Source organism: Scatophagus argus, chromosome 1, assembly GCF_020382885.2.
Source record: "Scatophagus argus isolate fScaArg1 chromosome 1, fScaArg1.pri, whole genome shotgun sequence".
In the NCBI taxonomy this organism is placed as follows: Eukaryota; Metazoa; Chordata; class Actinopteri; family Scatophagidae; genus Scatophagus; species Scatophagus argus.
Window position 1 is genome coordinate 22,574,314 of NC_058493.1, and position 18,823 is coordinate 22,593,136.

Below are 18,823 nucleotides of genomic sequence, written 5' to 3' on the forward strand. Positions count from 1 at the left end.
TGGTACTGACTGTTTTTTTTTCTTTCAGTGTTGCTAAATTATCACATTTAAGTACACAGACAAAGAAAAGGCAATGTTTTAATTGCTCTTAAACTTTAGGAAAAAAATCACAAATATTTACATTTAAAAATACTTATCTTCTGTCTCTACAGAGATGGAAATTTGAACTTAGAGACATGCAGAGAGAACTGATGATACAGACACCGCCCCCTAGTGTGCGCCAGAAGAATTACAGCAGAACGGAACAAGAGTACGTAGGGCACAGACATGATACACGACAAATATATTTTTGGTAGAATAAAAAGCAAAAGAAAATATATAAGATTTTACATATACACTGAGAACAAAAGAAATATAATGGGCTAAGACAGGATTACACAGAATGAGTACAATTTATATATCTGTATGTTTCCAAAAGAAAATGTACTGGAAAGAATAAATGATGACAAAACTACAGCATCGTACTGTCATAACATTCATTTCCCACAGGAGTCAGGTTGTAGTAAATCCTACCATTTAGTTGGACATGTGATATTGTTACATAAAATACTTTGATTTCCCTCTCAATAATATTCTAGCAGTTACTAACTTAGTGACTTTGGCGTGCAAATATAATCGGTTAGGTAGCCGTAAGGAGTAATTGCAGATTGTTGACAGATTGTTGATGATAGTATTACTAAATCTGTCTGGGAGGGTGATCAAATTCCCCTAAGCAGGTAATTTTTAATACACAGTATATATTTTACCATGCCATGGACAATGACTGTAACTAGTCAGTGTTTTGTCGGTGATCATAGCGTCGGAGTCAGTCATGTGTTTTCGGCCAGGGCTTGGTCGGGGGATGGGTGATGGCATTACAGGCTGCTGTAGATCCTCTTGATGGTGTCACCTTCGTCCTTGGCGATGATGCCCTTCTCAATGTAGGAGTCCACCTGTTGGTCCATGAAGTCCTTCAGCTTGGACAGGTCATAATCTGGAAACACAGATGAAGAAGACGGGTTCGTGGATCTGAGATTCAAAGAGGAACATCGTGAGGCTGTGGTGGCTGGCAGAGTAGATCAGACACTGAAGCGCTGCCTTCTTAAGACGGCACACCCAAACAAGCCATAATCTGGCATGGTAGTTGATAATCAAGGAGGATTAAGGTCAGAGTTAGTATCTCTGAGGTTAAGAAGATGCCTCATGCAAGCATGAAATAAGAAGGCCAAAAGATCAAGAGGTGAAACATAATTTACAAGTTCTACGTCTTACAATCAGCTTCAGCAACAAACCAGCTTCCCTCAAATACATTCACATTTCATTTGAAGCACCGTACGTGTTCACCTTGTCATCATTTAATGCAGCACCATAAGGCCGCAGCAGGACGTGGCTAAATTTAGAGACGAACACATCCTAACTGTGTATTATCTATCATGGTAAGTTTTAGACAGAAAGCAAACAGCTGCTGCACCACGTCTGCCTGCTCCAACTGAGTCAGAACAAAAGGGGAGAAACAGAAGGACAGAGGACAGCCAAGGACTCACAACAACTTCTGCGCCCTCCCAATGACATTTCATAGCATGAGCAGTTTGATGCGTGGCTCTGAGGTACAGTTGCTTTGCCGATGACAAACATGACAAACATGACGCATGTGTGAGGGATTAACAGAGTGCGATTAGAGACGGCACCGTTTCTCTCAATCTTGGCAGTGAGGAGCCAAGAGCCAAAATCAGGATGTTGCCTCTACGTCCATCTGCTCTTCTGGCTAATCTGTGCAGTGTGGGGGTGTGTACACACACACACACACACACACACACACACAAATGAATGCATTCATTTACAAGCACACACAGAGTCTGCTGAGACTGTGCTAATGGGTGCTTCTGGTAGAGTAAACACAATAAATGGCCTGTCGCCCACACTGTTTCTATGACACTGCTTTTGTTCTCCTCCAGCTGTACTTTCTCCGGACAGAGAGGGAAAATATAGTGAGAATTAAGGATGATTGGAAGGATGAAATTTAGAAAGCAGTTTCATGTAGTACAAGATGTGCTCGAAAAGCAGAACGTGATGGTACATCATTTTAGCTACCGAGAGTTGCATTATGGGAAAATTGGCTGATTTTGGGAGCACATTTTGACTCTCTGTGTGTGTTCAGTCTGAGCTCGTCTCTTCTGACACCATTATCTGTCTGTCTCTTCTGCCCAGATCGCTGACAAGCAGGCAGGGAGGCCCCTGTTGTCCCAGACAACCACTCCACACACTAGAATGCTAATGAAGTGTCCTATATAGAGCCAGGTTTGAGATGAGCTCTGAACAAAACTTCCCTGCTGCTTTGGTCCTTCTGCTCCGGACTCTGCAGCGTTATGAGCTCAGATTTTTCTTTTCTTCTTTACTTTCTTTCTCCTGTGTTTAAGATGCACTCAAGAATCTAGGTCAAACTGTCTTTGAGTTGTTGTTCTGTTTTTTGTTTTTTGACTCACCATTTTGTGAATCACCCATTGATTGCCTCAGATTAGATCAGGCCACTGAACATCACTGAATATAAATCTCACTGAGCTTGAACTTTTTTTTTTATGTCTGAGACGTCCCACTGAGATGATCACCAGTGGACGGACAGCCTGAATAGTGAGAACTCATTAACATTTCATCCACCGCCGCTTAATTAAGCACCACTGGGCATTGATTTTGCACTGTGGAGAGTCCAACAGCGGCAGCACTTGTGTGTGAGGCTACAACAGTTTTCACAGCTCTGCAGACTGGTGCAGTTTCTGGGTCACACGCTGCTTCTTTATGAATGCTGACAGTTACAGTGTGGGCTAGCGTTAGCGAATACAACTACACACTCGCAAATGTTATAAATCTCAGAGACACGAGCAGACATTGATCACAAAGATGGTCTTTTCATGGCTTTTTTGTGCCGCTGTGATAGAAGTGCTAATTATACGCCGGGACACACACACATACATATACACACACACACCGAGTCTGTTGAGGAACAGGTAGGAGAGAATGAATGAATGGATCTTTGTCACTGAACAAGGAAGCTGTATCAAGAATAATTAGGACAGACTCATCAAGAATTATCCATATTCATGAGATCTGGAGTGGAGCATCCATCCCGTGGATCCCACACTCATTTTAATTGCAAATCAGGGCTAACAAGAGAGGATTCAAATTTTTCGCTCTTCAGTTTTGTTCTTGAGCTCGTCTTTTTAAATAAAACTCAGCAAAGTTCAGGGACAGAATGGCATTTTAGACCAATTGGCTGAAATAGAAACGATATTCACAGACACAGTCAGATGAGATTTAGCTCTGTAGCTGGTTTCTCAGTGAAGTGAGGTGCTTTGTCTCACCGTCTTTGCCTTCTTCTTTGCTGTGTTTCTTTAGCCACTCAATGTTCTTCCTGATGGCCTCCAGATAGGTCTCTGACTTTCCAGGCTGACCTGGTGAGAGAAAGAGACAAATATTTTTGTCTTACGCAGTAGAAAATAACTGAACTTCCTTTTCTTTCTTCTGTAGCACATTATCACCCCTAGGAATCTGGTTTCCTCCGAAGAGTAAGACTGTGTTATCATAGATTTATCAATTATTTATACCACTTAATTTTTTTCTAAAGCAAGACTTCTGCTTTGTGTTTGAAACTTCAGTAGCCAGGGGAAGACGCTGGCAGCCAGTGTTGTACTTTCATATTAACATTAGCAGCACAGTAAGTCACGCTTGCTGGTCCAGAAAAGACAGAGGCAGTGTGGAGAAACGGAGATATGAACCACTAAATCAAGATCAGACTATTGCTTAAAAACATTACATTTAGATTGTAACACATGCCTCTAATTCTTCCATGAATATTATGTCATACAGCCTGTTAACATGCAGATTAAACAGTGTTCACTTGACATCATTCACGATTTACTTCATTTCCTGCTGAATCGAATGTCCTGGTTGTAATCCTGCTATGTTTTTCATTTTGTTTTTCCTTTTCATGCGTGTCTGTGTTTGTGTGGATTAGACTGATGCAGTGCAGCGCACAGGGACAGAGAAGTACGGCAGCTGTGACAGGCTCTCCTGTGAGTGTTATTGGACTGGCCTAGTTCAGGGACAAGCAGGGACTTAACCGTGATCGGCCTGGACTACAGGGTGTTGTTTTATTTCCTGTCAGCCCTGCTGATTGAAAACAAAAGGTCTGAAAAGGTTGCAGCCACTACACTCAAACTAATTCTGAAGACCTTTCACTGAAGTGGAGTGAATGATTCAACTGATATGGTTGGAATTTACTATATTTGAGATTTCTGTATTTATTTGAGATTCGACACAAAACAATAAAATCATATCGGAATAAAACTAAACAAAACAAACAAAAACAAAACTGAGTCATGCAACAGCTAGCTGATTATTTTTGAGGTGCAAAATGAATGAAATGAAAATGAAACTGTATCAAATTATTTTACAAAATTATCTCTAGCACTAAATGAAAAGCTATTCGTGTTTCCTCTGGTCATCAGGATTGCGTAGTGGACTGACTGGTCTCGGTTGACGGCTGCTCCTCCTTGGTGGAGTCTTTCAGGTTCTCATACTCCTTCTGCATCTTGGCGGCCTCAGCCTTCGTGTTGTCATCCTCATCCAGGTTTTTTCCTACGGCAAATGAACACCACACAGAGAATTAAAATTGTTGCTTGGGTACTGATTGAGATATTTAAAACAGAAGTTCAACAGTTTGGGAAATGATCATTTTCTGGTGGAGGCTAATTAATTAATTATATATTTTTGTTTAAATTGTACAAAGACTGAATTATAAAAAATGTCTGACAATTGTTGCTAAGAAATAGTTCAGCACATGACACCCATATAAAACATCACATTCACATTTTTGTATGGATTTAACAAAAGTGATATTACGTATTTATCGGTGAGCTGTAGAGGTGCTGGTTGCTTGATCTTCTGTTTGCTGTAGCCTTATATTTAATTGCTCATTTAACATTCAGAAAAAGACAGAAAGAAAATAAGCATATTTCCCAAAATGTCAAACTGTCCCTTTATAGTTTGATATAGTTTGTTTATAGTTGTGCGTGAGGCTGTTTACCGTTGGGTCCCGTGAAGTCAGGAGGCCCGAGAGACTTGCCCAGCTTGTTCTTGGTCTGCATGGCTATCATAGCATCCAGATTTTCTGCAGATTGATGAAACAGGCCAAATATTTACTTTAGATTTGATCAGCACTGTGTCAAAAGTTCCCTCAGCAGACGATGAACCAAACCGTCTTAACCTTTTGAAAGTGCCACACCGTTCCTGCGGGTGATTAGCATTAGAAGGAAAGGGCTTCATCTAATTAAAGCGATAAACAAAAATTTGTTTTTTTTTGTTTTTTTTTTGCCCATGATCATTTTCAATAAGTTATTTTCGCTATAGATATGTTCAGACATGTAATCCTCCATTCTGAAAGTAAGGCCTGACGAGAGGAAAAAATAAACGCATGGCTGCACTTGACTAGCTAACTCGAGATTGTAGCTTGTTGTCACTTATTCTGCAGTCGAGGAGTCGCAAGAAGAATCGCTGGGATCACGAGTGCCCCCTACCGCGAGGCAGGAGAACTGCGTGCCTCACGCAGTGCCTTTTCACGGCCGTTTAATGATTGCTCAGTGCAAGAAACACGTTACACACATAAGGTTGTTGACAAAAAACACTGTACATTATATACATCAACTAAACTCTGGAAATTTAGTTCATATAGCAAATGTGTTTGAACATTTTAATAGCGACATAGAGAGAGACAGCAATACGGTCTCACTGCCTAGCAAGTCAACACAGTTAGCCGAGTCATTGCGCAATCCATGGTGAGGCTGCCTCACCGCACGTCTCTTCTCAATGTTTGAACGGCAAATGACGGCAAAAGAATTAAAAGTGGTGAAGTTAAATGGAAAATAATTTTATAGTACAAATCACTGGATAAATATAACCATTTAATTAATTTTTTCATTTTACATTTTTTTCTTTCCGTGATGACAGGTGAGGCACGGCCTCTCCTGCCTCACCTGACTGCACGTCACTGGATGAATAGTGGGAAAGTTGATATAGTATATGAGCAGCCATTATAGGGAAACTTTCAACAATTTAAAACAAACAAACAAACAAAAAATAAATAAATAAAATGGGGTGCTAAATGTTTAAAAAAAACAACCACGTTTTTTCTGGGTGTTCATTAATGTGCCTTCAGTGTGTGTTATTAAATATTACAGTGGGTTATACTTTAATAACAAGATTAGAGACTATAGACCCCAAATCAAATGGATCATAAGGTTCAAAGAGGCTGAAGTTAAGTGACAATTGATCCTCTCCGGATTACCGAAAGGATAAACATTATGTTAAAACCAACAGATGAAGCAGATGTTGTGGAGAGTCTCAGTATCTGAAATTTCATCCAGCAACACTTTTCTTCTCTCCATTTAGCATTTAGAAGTACTATTAAAAAAATGTCATACTTGGCTTGTAACACACTGTAATGTAGCTGTGCGAGGCTATAAGTACAGTATTTGTGCAGTATTATTTCTGAGATGATGACATATTTGTGTTAATGTGCTATAATTCATTATCTGTTACCGGCATCCATTTATGGGTGCTGGTAACAGATAATGAGTGAAGGGTGGGTGAATGGGTGAATGGGTCAAGTTTTGCATGGAGAAGGACAGGAAGGTCTGAACGCTGCATCAAAGACGCTGTCTTACAATTTCCTCTCTCAGCTACCATCACTCACGCTTAAGAAGGAGAGTGTAGGCCCATTATTTCATCATCTGCCTACAAGTGCACACACACACACACACACACCCACACACACCACCTTCCTTGCCTCTCCAGCTCTCTCTTTCTTTATCCATCTATCCATCTTGGAGATGTATCACCCTCAGGCAGATCAGCATTGACTGACAGCTGTGTGTATTCAGTAGTGTACCTGGATGACTCATCCAGAGCATCACAACCAGTTGGGGGTGGGATTGTGTCTAAGTGTGTGTGTGTGTGTGTGTGTGGGGGGGGGGGGGGGGGGCATTAACATGTTGCTAGGTGATGGAGGAGTACTGTCCTCTTATCACCTAACAACCGGTTTTACATAAAGCCAGAGTTCTTGTCTGGGAAACTCACATCAGTATTTGCCTGTTTTGTTCTCGTCTGTAATGTCAGCAGCAGTAAATTGGTCCTGTGCAAATGACAACAATGGCCAGCTGCTCCGTGGGGTCATTTGAAGGAGTATTGATTAATCCTTCTACAGCCGACGTAGGTCAGTATTACTTGTACTTGTAGTGGGACATGCACATTGTAAACCTATTCTGATTAGCTACAAATTCTATTTATCTGTGTTAAGACTGACAGTTAGGTAATAAACTGACTGGTAAATAGACAACAACAGATGTGATGTTTTATATCACAGTAAACTGAATAATCAATTTCTGTTTTGCACCTTTCAGCTAACCTTGGACTCTGCAAAACTCCCAATGTTAAACAACTGGAAATTTAATGAAAACATCGATTAACTGACACATCAGTAGATGCAGACATTAATCTCGTGGACTGATTTTAAAGCTAAATGTATGAAATATGATATCCCTTCTATTGTTTGTGCGGGGGACTAAAGGTCATCTGAGTAGAGGGAGAGAGATGTTGGGTCTGAGGTTTCCTGAGGCTCACACAGAGAGATGACAGCTGTCCCTTACAATGGCTGACCTTTCCACTGGCTACTGATGTGATCACCAGCCTTAACTGGGCTGGTTATATAGGATGGCCCTGACACTAATCTGTCTGTACAGGATTCACACTCCACTGCATCCGCTGATTGGGAACGTTAGCTCGGCTGAATCCGCGTTCAACACACAAAGGCACACATAACACACAGAGACCGAGGAATGTATGTACAATAGTCAGCAAAGGCAACTCAAACTTTACATCTTTCATCCTGTTGTTGCTGCTCAACATGGATGAAATTAATATTGTATTATTATTGATATATAGCATTAGTATAAAGGTAGAAACTGGTCTTCAGAGCAGTCATCTCTATGTGCAAAATATCAGAGAAAGTCTTTACAATTGTGAAATAAAAACCACAGTGGCCTTTTTTTTAGAAGTTTAGTCATAATTTGGTTTAGACAACATGCTTTTCTAAAACAATATAATAGTATGATCAAATAATTAAGACGTAATTCCACAGAAAAAGGGAATATATATAATTTGATTAAAATAATCTTAAATACTAGCCAAACAGTATTAGCTTTTATGGGACTTTCCATTACACTTTTTCGTGGATCGTTCACACATTTCAAGACTGTAAAGAACAACACAACTGCCCTGCTGTACATGAAGCAGGAGTGTACCGGACTACAGCTAAACAGAGCTGGTATTGTGTCATGTCTTACCCAGATACGATACTCCCTCCTCCGGCGTAATGGTGCCGTACTTCACCATCATCTTTACAAAGTCAATCAGCGTCTTCATGATGGTGATCAATGTCTCTCTCTCCTGAGTGTCCTGATCTGCAACAGCAAACCACGAGGATACATTCAAAAGCAGCATCAGACATCAGTGTTTTGTTAACGGTGAATGGTTACCATGGTGCTGAAGTCACCACATGGTGTTTGACTGGCAGGGTCATGATGGTGGGATTATAAATAAATAATTAGTGTGTGTGTGAGATTTGTCCTCACTTCCTGGAAAGATGTGTAGCTGAAACAAAGGCAAACGAAATAACCGTGGACAGCAACAGCTCTCTAGTCCTGTTCACGATCTGATCAACTTCTAACATTGAATGAAAGCTGCTGTGAAGCAAAGATCTAAAACGTCACAACTTTCCGAGTTTGTACCTGAGTCAAGGCTCCTGAGCAGACGGTAGAAGTTGGGGAAGTACTGCAGGTCTTGGAGTCCGTCTTCAGGGCTCACCTCATTGCCCTCCTCAGTATCTCTGTCCCAGGTGTTGTCAGCTGTGTCGCCGCCGTCTTCTTCTGCATCCCTGTCCACCTCATCCTCAATCTCATCGTCATCGTCTTCCTCTTCGTCCTCCTCGTCTTCATTGTAGCGGCGTCTGAGTGGCTCCCATGTGTCCTGGAAATGCCAGAGTTTTTGTTATCATTGTTGTCATCCTCATTCTCACTCATACCTCAATGCCTCATCTTTCATTGCTATATCTTCAGTGCATGCATTACCCTGTTGGCGTCCGAACCCTGGTCGTCCTGCTCTCTCCTGACTTCTTGCTCATTGCTTTCAATGTCCTCAATCTCGTTGTTCTTGGCGTTTTTGGTGATGAGGTCCTGGAGAGCCTCAGCCACCTGGTACTCCAGAGTGTCTGCCTGACTATCTGTGATCTATAGAGAGACGAAGACAAGGACACAGACTGAGAACAATTGTGTGTAATGACAAACATGCTGTGAGATGTGGAAGAACAGACCAACACGTACTGACTATAAACCTCCATGTATCACACATTGATCACGAGCACTGAGAGATACATCTCCGGGAGCAATTTTGGGCAACGCCAAACTACTTATTGAGTGTCAAAAAAAGTAATTCACAGCCCAAATCATTGGACAAAACACAATTCACACGTCTCTGCCTCTCCTGGTGAGGAAGCAGGGGGTGCAAAGAGGAAGAGATCCTGTTGAGAAAATGTCACGCCACAGCATACGAGAGCTCGAGCTCACAACCCACCAGCCCCAGTTTGAGCAGTTTGGAGACGATCCTGTCAAACACTCCTCTGTCGTCCTCCTCGTAGATCTTGTTTGCGATCTTCTGGACGATGTCTTCTGCTGTCAGAGGAGTGCCATCGACCTGGCGGAAACTCTCTGGGTCGTCTGAGGGGAGACGACACACACATTGTCATTCATTTAAGCCTTCCAAACAGGCTTATGCAAGTGTAAAATTGGTGTTTCTGCTTCACGTTTGACTATTTTTTCAACTCGTCTTCGTTTCTTACAATCAAACCAGACAAAATCGAGTGAAAATTTGTGGAAGATTTCAAGTTTGTTTTCTCTCCTCTATGCTTTAGTTTTCTTCTTCTTCTTCTTCTCTGTCTCTCTGTTAAACGTTAAACATAAACCTTGAAATAAAGTCTCTCACTTGACAAAAAGAAGATCCATGAGTGTTAAATCCTCTTCTCATATTCAGCATATCTGTATCTGAGAAAGTAATGTGCAACTGTTACAGCTTGACTCTTACATAACGATGCTGGCTGCTTCCTGAGCTCCACACAATAAAAATAAGCAAAGCCACAACACTTTTGCCTGTATCGGTGGGTTGAGTCATCAGTGGTGTGCTTCACCTTCAAACACCAGACTTATTTATGGTTCTCTCTGTGAAATTAAAAATGAAATCCAGAGTGCGATTGCCAAATTTAGACAAAGTGTAACCTGACAAGCTGCTTGTCATTGCCAGGCCGACCTCAAAGGGTGATGAAACGGCGCACTCGGTGTTTTGTGTCTGAGTCACCTCATCTCAAGAGTCTCTGCTTTATGCTGATGATCAGATATCAGATTACATGCATATTCAGTGAAATGTACGCTGATCTGATGAAATCTACTTAGACTATAAATCTATGCAGATATCAGCAAATGGTTGGATTTTGTGTGAACTTACTTACATGAATTTCAGATTAACTGAAGGGCTGTACCTGAACCAGGTAGAGTAATGACAGGAAATGAGGACAATTTTTTTTTTCAATGTGATTTCTTAAGCTAGTAAAGTAGATCAGTAAATGTTTGATATTTCCATTTGTTCATTATTACACGAGATGGAGATGAGATCTTGATGGAGCATTTATGAGAAAAAACGCACTCTCCTGTGACGAGATAAAAGAAGGAACCATTAGCTTTCACGACTGCAAGTGCCTGAGACGGAGAGGATAATCTTTCCCTCTTGCAAACACGTGTTCAGTCTTTGACTGTTGCTATCTGTCTCTGCTTATCCCCATCACATGCACGTGTGGCCTCTGCCTACTCTTTCTTAAAATGTCTGCCCGGTGGCCTGCCGGGGACAGACAGAAGCACACAGCATCACGTCTGCCCTTGGCGATGGGGGGCAATGGTCACCCGAGCCAAAAGGGCTCAGGCCCAACATGGTGGCGAGCAGCGACCTCACTGTGCCTGTACAAATCACGGTGCACTGTGACAGATGTGCGTACCCTGGTACTTGCCATAGTCCATCCCATTCTTGGTGGAGTCGTAGTCTTCAGCCAAACGCCGGCTCTTGGTCGAGTCTGATTCGTCTGGAACGTATTGGTTGTCCTTCTTAAGTGGCACCTCAGTGGCCTCTGATTTCTGGCCATCAGCCAGTGACTTCAGCACAGTTAAGTCATCAAGGTCCTGCTGTGACTCTGTCTCCTTGGAGGCAGTGGGACGTTTGCTCTCTGAACGGCAGAAGACACAAAACAATCAGACTGGAGAAATAAATGCGCTGAAGATGAACTTGGCTCACATTATTGAGGTTCTCGGGGCAGATGAGGCCTCTTTTACTGGAAGTGCTGCAACATGAACCCACTCAGCACACGGAAACAAAGTCGTTATTTGACTGGCGGTCAGGTTTCCTCTTACCAGCTAACTGTACCGCAGCCTTCACGCTGTCCGCCTCGGCAATCTGAGGAAATGAGAAACAATGAACAAATTATTTCCATCCAGGATATAAGCTCTGACTAATACCTGGGTTGTTTGACAAGTGACCATAAAGTCCATTTGGTCGGATATTGGGTGATAAAATTAACTATGGCACATGGACGTACCTGCTCTTGTAGGGGTCTTTCTTCTGTCAACTGTCTGTTGTACACAGTTTTATCTGCAGCAGAGAAAAACAAACAAACATTTAATTACTAAACTCCTGGCTCAAAGCAGACTTTATTATTTTTTTAAAAAAAACAGACCCACATTTTGCAGTTTACTATTGCAAAGTGCACATAAACAAGCCCCAGATAATATAAGGCTATTAAAAGGGTCATCAGTTTTAAATTTTGATTTATTGAAGTATTTGTATTTTTTTTTTCCTGCTTTGTTTTGATTTATTTCATCTTTCAGAATTGTGTGATCCTTTCTGCTCTTCCAACTCACCACCGCTGAGGCAGAGCTTAACCGGATTATCAAACAAAAGATTAAACTGCGGCGAAAATAGACCGCAAGCGGCCATAAGAGGCGAGCAGGCGCCGTTACAAACCGTGGAGCTGCAGCTGAAATTTAAAAACTCTCTTCGTCTTTTCTGTTCACTTCTGTCTGCCACGTTTGTCGCTCGACAACATTTTTAGCTCACAGAATTGAAACTGGAGCGCCTGGTACAGTTTAAAAACAACAACAACAACAAGAAGAAAACACTATAAGGGTAGGCTTATGCAAAGATGAAGAAATAAATTCCAATAATATTCCTTCAACTGCCCATAAATGGACTGTAAAAGGTGTAACAACTAATAGTCAATAATTAGTGTCTGTAGATGCTAGGGCCATATATCTATATATATATATCTATATATATATAGATATATATATATAGATATATATATATATATTAATATTTTAAGAATGATCGATGATAGTTCATCGTAACCGTATAGCATTTTTATTTTTCAATTTCAGTTTCCAAGTGTGTTGAGTTTTATGATCCCACTTCACTTATTTTTTAGAGAAAAAGAAATCTTTGCACTCACAGAGACAGTTTTCTCTGACATTTCGACGTCTTTCTCGGAGAAATGTTTTAGGCTACTGACTATTTACAGTAAATCTTTATCGCACGGTTACAGGGGCGACGGCCAACTCACCATCCGCCGAGGCTGTAGGCGTGGGGAAGGCGGATATCTGGCTCAGAACAGTCAGGACCAGAAGCTGGAAAAGGACGAAAAGGCCAACGGATTTTGACGCCATCCTGAAATATACGCTGTCTCAGATTGTCCAGAGGCAAGATAAATATCCTGGCTAGCTTGCTGTCTATGATCTGGCTCAGTTCCCCCCCCAGAAGACAAGTGCTGAATGTGTGGACAGCTCCGCTCCGCTGCGCTCCGGCCGCCCGCTGGTGCTGAAACCGCCGCGGAGGCTGCGCCCCGGTACCCGCTCTGTCAGACGCACCACCAGGCGTGGAGGGGCTCGCCAAATGTGCGCTGTGCGCTGGAGCTGTTGACGGGCCTGGGTGCTGAAACCAGGTCACCTCTCTATAATTACAACCGGATAAGCAGGGAGGCTCTGCAAGCCCCGTGTGAGCTACAGCATCACCTGCCAAGGAAGTAATGGAGCCCACTACAACATGACCTGCCCCCTCATGTCTTTACAGAAGAGGAGGGGGAGGAGGAAGAGGAGGAGAACACTGCAAAAGGTGTCCATCTGAACAAGAGTTTTCCAGCCGGTGCATGCTCCAGCGCCAATAAAATATAATTTTCGTATTAGTGAAACAATGTACGGATGTAATGATAACATTTCACACACTTCTAAAGATTCAAAAAATTTAAAATTAATCTTTTCTGGGAATAATTTGAATTCGTCATGACATCGCCAGCGAACATTTTCAACCATCATTCCAAAATCTGTTTTTCCCGAGAAACAAGAGAGCCTGCACTGGACGTGAGGCACATTTAAAGACTTTTAGAGGACATTTAATTCTTAGCCCACAGATGAAGTTCTATACTTTTCGCAGCGTTTGAGAAGGAAATCCGCCCATTTCGTGCGTCACCCACAACCTGCGTCATGGTTGTAGATCTTCCACCGCCCGGTCAATAGCAACCTTTATTAAAACGGTAAGCAATTAGACACATAAACAAAGAAGGGAGATAAATCAGACCAGCTTTATGACCGCTCTGCCTTCATAAGCTCGACGTATTGTTAATTAGATGTAGGCTGACGTCTCTTACGGATGATTCGGCTGTTATTGGGTTCAGCTTCCAGTTACCTACTCAGTTCGCACGGTGAGATTCTTCACAAAACGAGGTGGTTTGATTTCCCAGTTCTTTTATTAGACTTGGGCAAAAGGAGAAGAGTCAAGAAGAATAACTTGTTTGATGAAAGGTCTTCTCCTAATTGTGGGTTTCCCTTATGATGTTTCAAAAAAGCAGCATTACAAGACACTTCATGTCCTTCCACAGCAAGCTGTCTGGATTCAGCAAGCAAATCATTTCTAGCAGTAGGCCGTATGATTTGGATGGTGTGACATGTTGCTGTTAATCCTTTGGTTTATGAAAGACTTATGTCTGAGATTAAAATCCACTCTGGTCAGTGATTTGACAATTTCACTTCACACCACACATCTATTTGTCATTTCGACACTTCTTCCTTTTGGTGGCAGGAAAAGCACAGGTGTTACTAACCTTAACCACTTTACCAGGACCCTGAAATCAAAGCAGCTAAATGGAGTTCAGAAATCAATAATCCTATTATTTTGGCATGGAGCTTTTCCTGCCATGATGCTCGTCACACCCACACTGGCTTCAATTACGCTGATGATTACAGAGTCGGGTCGAAGCTCTGCAAGGTGGAACAAAACTAACAGCAAATTGAGGAACAAATCAATTGCTCAGTTTGCAGATGTCCACACAGTGCTGAGAAGGGGTCACATGAAGCAACATGAAGGAAAACGCCTGCATGGCTGAGATATGGCTGGGTTTGTACTGGGATAATCAGTGCAGGCCAGCTGATTAACTTTGTCACCATAGTAACACACTACAAAACACACTACAAAATGCCCCAAATAGTTCTCAACGGCAAACTTAAGTAACAGTACAGGAGTAATTATTCACAGTATAAACATATATTTTTCTGCTTTTAATGTACACCATCTCAGCTCCAGCTTTTCTCTTTTCTCTCGTTCCCTGTCATAAGGAAGGTTTCAGTGAGTGAAGGTGAGGAAACGTGGCTCACGTATTCATGTGGACGAAGTGCAGGTAGCTGGACAACTTTGACAGAATTGCATTTGCAGCAGTGAACAGCATACACCAATCAGCCATTAAAATCACTGACAGATGAAGTGAACAACGTTCATCATCGATGTATAATGCAGTGTTCTGAGGGGAAACCATCATAAAGATAATCCGACACCTCTTGCTCGATCCCAGCACCACAAGGCTAAAACTGTATTATTATCTTGCACAGTTGTTGTGTGTTGTGTGGCAGTATGAATATAAGGTGCTCCTGGTGTTTTATCCTCCCTCTGAAAGCATCGATGCAGTTATGCTCAGGATATTGACTACACTTGTTTTCATGAAGCCATTTGTTTCACACACAGAGCCGAGAAAACTCCCACTATGACTCTTTACAATATGTAAAGGCTCACTACGTCATCATCATCGTCGTCATATTGAAATATTATCCAGAATTTTGCCGTTTTGCCAAGAGAATGAATGTGCTTTATGGTTGATTTAATTCAGCCCAGTCACAGTTCCCTGTGCAGTGCAGGATGGGATGTTTGCCACCTACTTAGGGATGACTGTACTTCCTGTCCTCTGCCTGCCTCAGCAGTCAGAACAGGAGCACTGCCAACAGCAAGCCTATCAGATACTCAGTCACACTACCATGCAGTCACCCAAAGCAGCAGCCCTCACCAAATGCACCAGCAGAGGGGCAGCGGTGTCCATTTTCCCCTGCTTTACGTACATTTATTCAGCTATATTTACTACCAATTTGATGTTTCTTGCTGATCTTTCCTGTGTCTGCCGCCAGGTGCAAAACATACTACACTACTGACATCTTGTGCGTAGTAGCAGTAATTACTAGTCTTCTGTTAGTTGGTCCCTTGACAAAGTGCCAGCATATAAACAAAAATCTTAAAAACAAAACAAAAATCTCAAAAACAAAAATTTATCTGTCAGCTCCCACCCTTCAGAGAAATTACATTAACAAGGACTTTGTGACCCATGATATGAAAAGAAAAAAAAAGTCTCTAATAAACAACTGGTTTGTCTCTACTTGTGCACTTGACTTATTCACATACTTTCCCTCCCCTGCAAAACGCTGCACCGGTTTAATCTTCTGTTGTCCCAAGTTGTTCTAAATCTAAACAGTAAGATAACATCAGTCCCTGTGCACTTGTCCATAATGTATTCTCTCATAGATGGTATTTTTCAAAGGCTCTTCTTAACAGAAGTTGAAACATGACTCAGAGGTTTTCTGTTTGAATGCCGAGATAAACAAATGAAGGTTCACCACTGCATTAACCGTCTCATAAATAATACATTACTTGTTCTATGTTGACGTTGTCAGCATTAACCGATAACTGCCAGAGCCTCATGCGGGAAACGTGCTGTTGAATTCTGACAAATAATTGGCCTTTTATCTTGTTGAAAATAAAGAGTTTGCAAAATTTTCCTTCACAGCAGAATATACAGATTGTTCATATTTCTTCAGAGCTGATTATTTCCACATCAAGTATGTGTTATACTGCCATCATGTGTTTACTGAATGTACCACAGTTTGTGCTGAAATGAGGCTTTTTGCTTTGAATCTTCTAATAAAACAATACATTTCATATAGATGCACATAATTGGTGCAGTGGTGATTACACTGGATCATAACGGTATAATCAGGTGGATATCAGTCAGCGATTAATCAGTGAAAAAATTAAAAATGGAACAGCAGATAACAAACTTATTGACAAGCAATCAATGATAAAAACTGATGACGAGATAAGTGAAAAATTAAATAATAAATCTAAATATAATGCTGAGTATGGGAATGAAAGAAATGGTTTTCCCAGGGTGGTGTGGAAGATAACAGCGTCTTCTTCCATGTCAAAACTTGGTGCCCTCATTGCTCACAATGCAACTAGCCCCAAGCCTTACGCAGGGATGAGGAGCAGGGCTGGACTGGGACAGAAAACTGGTCCCCCTCAACTGGTCGAACGCCACCCATCAGTGATAATATCCTCGTGACCAGAGAAGCTCAGGAAACGTGGAGAAATAGCTTACTGTACTAGTATGTTATTAGTATGCACTGAATAGTAACTTCCTGTTACATACATAAAGTGTCTACACAATTCATAGACCACCTTATTGTCTGATATTAATATTCATTGAAGGGCCTGTGTATGTAGTAGGGTAATTAAATCAAAGGTGTGCTTGTTTGTTTGTTTGTTTGTCTGGGGGAGATTAAACTGCAGTTGAAGTCTCTGCCATGTGGACATGCATGCTTACAGGACAGCGGCACCAAACAGCTTGATCATATTGCAGGTGGAGGAAGGTCTGGAGTCGGCTACAAGTGGGCCTGCGTTGCTCCTGTGACCACATAAATGATATTGGTTACCACATATCTGAGAATGAGCATAGCATAACAAAATTTGTTGCCTGTTGTTAGAAATGAAAAGTATTTCCTCCCTGCACGAGGCTAATGTATAAACAGCTATCCACTTTAGCACAGAAGAGTTACAGGTGTAACACATTATACAGCCTGTTCGTGCATTTTTGTCAAGGGGACCCTTAGCCTCATAATTAATTAATTGATATTATGAGAACCTAGGTCACTAATAAAAACTTAGAAATCTAGGTCACTCACTCCTTAGTCAATGCTAACGTTAGCTAGTTACCGTGAGAATAGTTAGCTGAAGATGAACAGCATTAGGGCAGAACGCTAGGCTACAAAAACAGCACCAAACGCTACTTAGCACTAACTGAGTGAGTGAGCACCAGCAGTAACTGACAGTCTTACTTTATGATAGCATTATGATTATTTTAGCGTATAATCACTGACATGAACTGTATTAATAATCATTCATCACCATCATTGTCATCATGGCACGGCACACACACACACACACTATTTCTCTGAGAGTCCCTGAGCGAGGTTTGGCCTACAGAGGTCTGGTAAGCAGAGATTTTTATTTTTATTATTATTTATTATTATTTTTATACTTGTAGTCTTCAGCCTGACGGTGACTCCAGTGACTTCACTCGAGGCCTCAAGGGCTTTACAACTTTTTTCACATACACAAATGTATTCCCCTTTGATCTGTAAACCAGCTTTGATGCGTCAAATCAGTAGAGTTTCCCTTCCAGTAGTTTCAACGTTCACCATTGACTTCTGTGACATTTGTGGAAGGTTGACGGCTGAAGTTTCACAGTGTCTGTGACATAAAGCCGTAGTAGTTTGAAAATGAGAAAAAAAACAAACAAAAATCTGAGAATCACCGTCACTGGTCGTGTGAGTTTGGAGAGAAAGGTGGTGGGTTGCACTGTTGATGTGGTATTTATTTGTCTTTCTTTTTTTGTGTTTGTAAATGCCTCTGACTCCCTTTGGGGAAGATCCAAACAGAGGTTGTCTCCAGAGATCAAGGCAGAGATGGAAGGACAAGAATTTTCTCTTAACATCAGATCGAAGGGCAAACTGTTTGTTGGACTTCAAAGAATGGAGTGCTGACTTCAGGATTCAATCTAGAGGAAATGGAAAGAGGGAGAGGAGATTTGAATTTTTCGTCTATTTACAGCCTTCTCAAACACTATGCAGAGGTCACTATATTTGTTCGGTGTTTTCCTTGAAACCCTGTGGTTATATGGAACAAATAACACTTTGTGCGGACACATTGATCCTTTCTTTTGTTCAGATTCCTATCTGTGCTCACCAGGCCCATGCAAACATGTCTCATTTGAAGTGGTTTCTTTGTTCCATTTGAGCAGCTCTTTTTACTGAAACAAACAAACAAACAAACAAAAAACTAAGCAAGATATAAACTTGAAGAGATCCCTTCCATAAACTGTGACAAGAGCCAACTATTTTTAATTAGTTGCACGTTTTTTTGTTTTGTTTTTTTTGCTGTAATCTATCGTCTTGAGAACATCAGCTTCAGTGAGGTATTCATATGGCTGAGGAGTCTCTCACCACTAGAGGTCTGTGTTTTCCTTTTAAACAACAGTAGATTGAGGAGTTACAAGGAA

At 41.5% G+C, this 18,823-nt stretch overlaps 1 protein-coding gene across 2 annotated transcripts; it reads right to left on the minus strand.

Annotated features, from left to right (window-relative positions):
* Window positions 1–52: 52 nt before the first annotated feature.
* scg3 (secretogranin III) lies at window positions 53–13,218 on the minus strand. Of its 2 annotated transcripts, none has more exons than XM_046392372.1 (12): window positions 12,740–13,218; window positions 11,720–11,772; window positions 11,535–11,577; window positions 11,138–11,350; window positions 9,658–9,800; window positions 9,156–9,314; window positions 8,817–9,054; window positions 8,373–8,489; window positions 5,060–5,143; window positions 4,501–4,611; window positions 3,336–3,425; window positions 53–973 (listed from the first exon to the last, which is right to left on the minus strand). In XM_046392372.1, exons 1-12 carry the CDS (start codon window positions 12,840–12,842, stop codon window positions 855–857), a joined length of 1,473 nt encoding a protein of 490 aa, XP_046248328.1. In that variant the 5' UTR covers window positions 12,843–13,218; the 3' UTR covers window positions 53–854. The 2 variants fall into 2 exon arrangements, with proteins under 2 accessions (XP_046248328.1, XP_046248319.1); XM_046392363.1 differs by having other exon boundaries at window positions 11,126–11,350.
* Window positions 13,219–18,823: the final 5,605 nt, after the last annotated feature.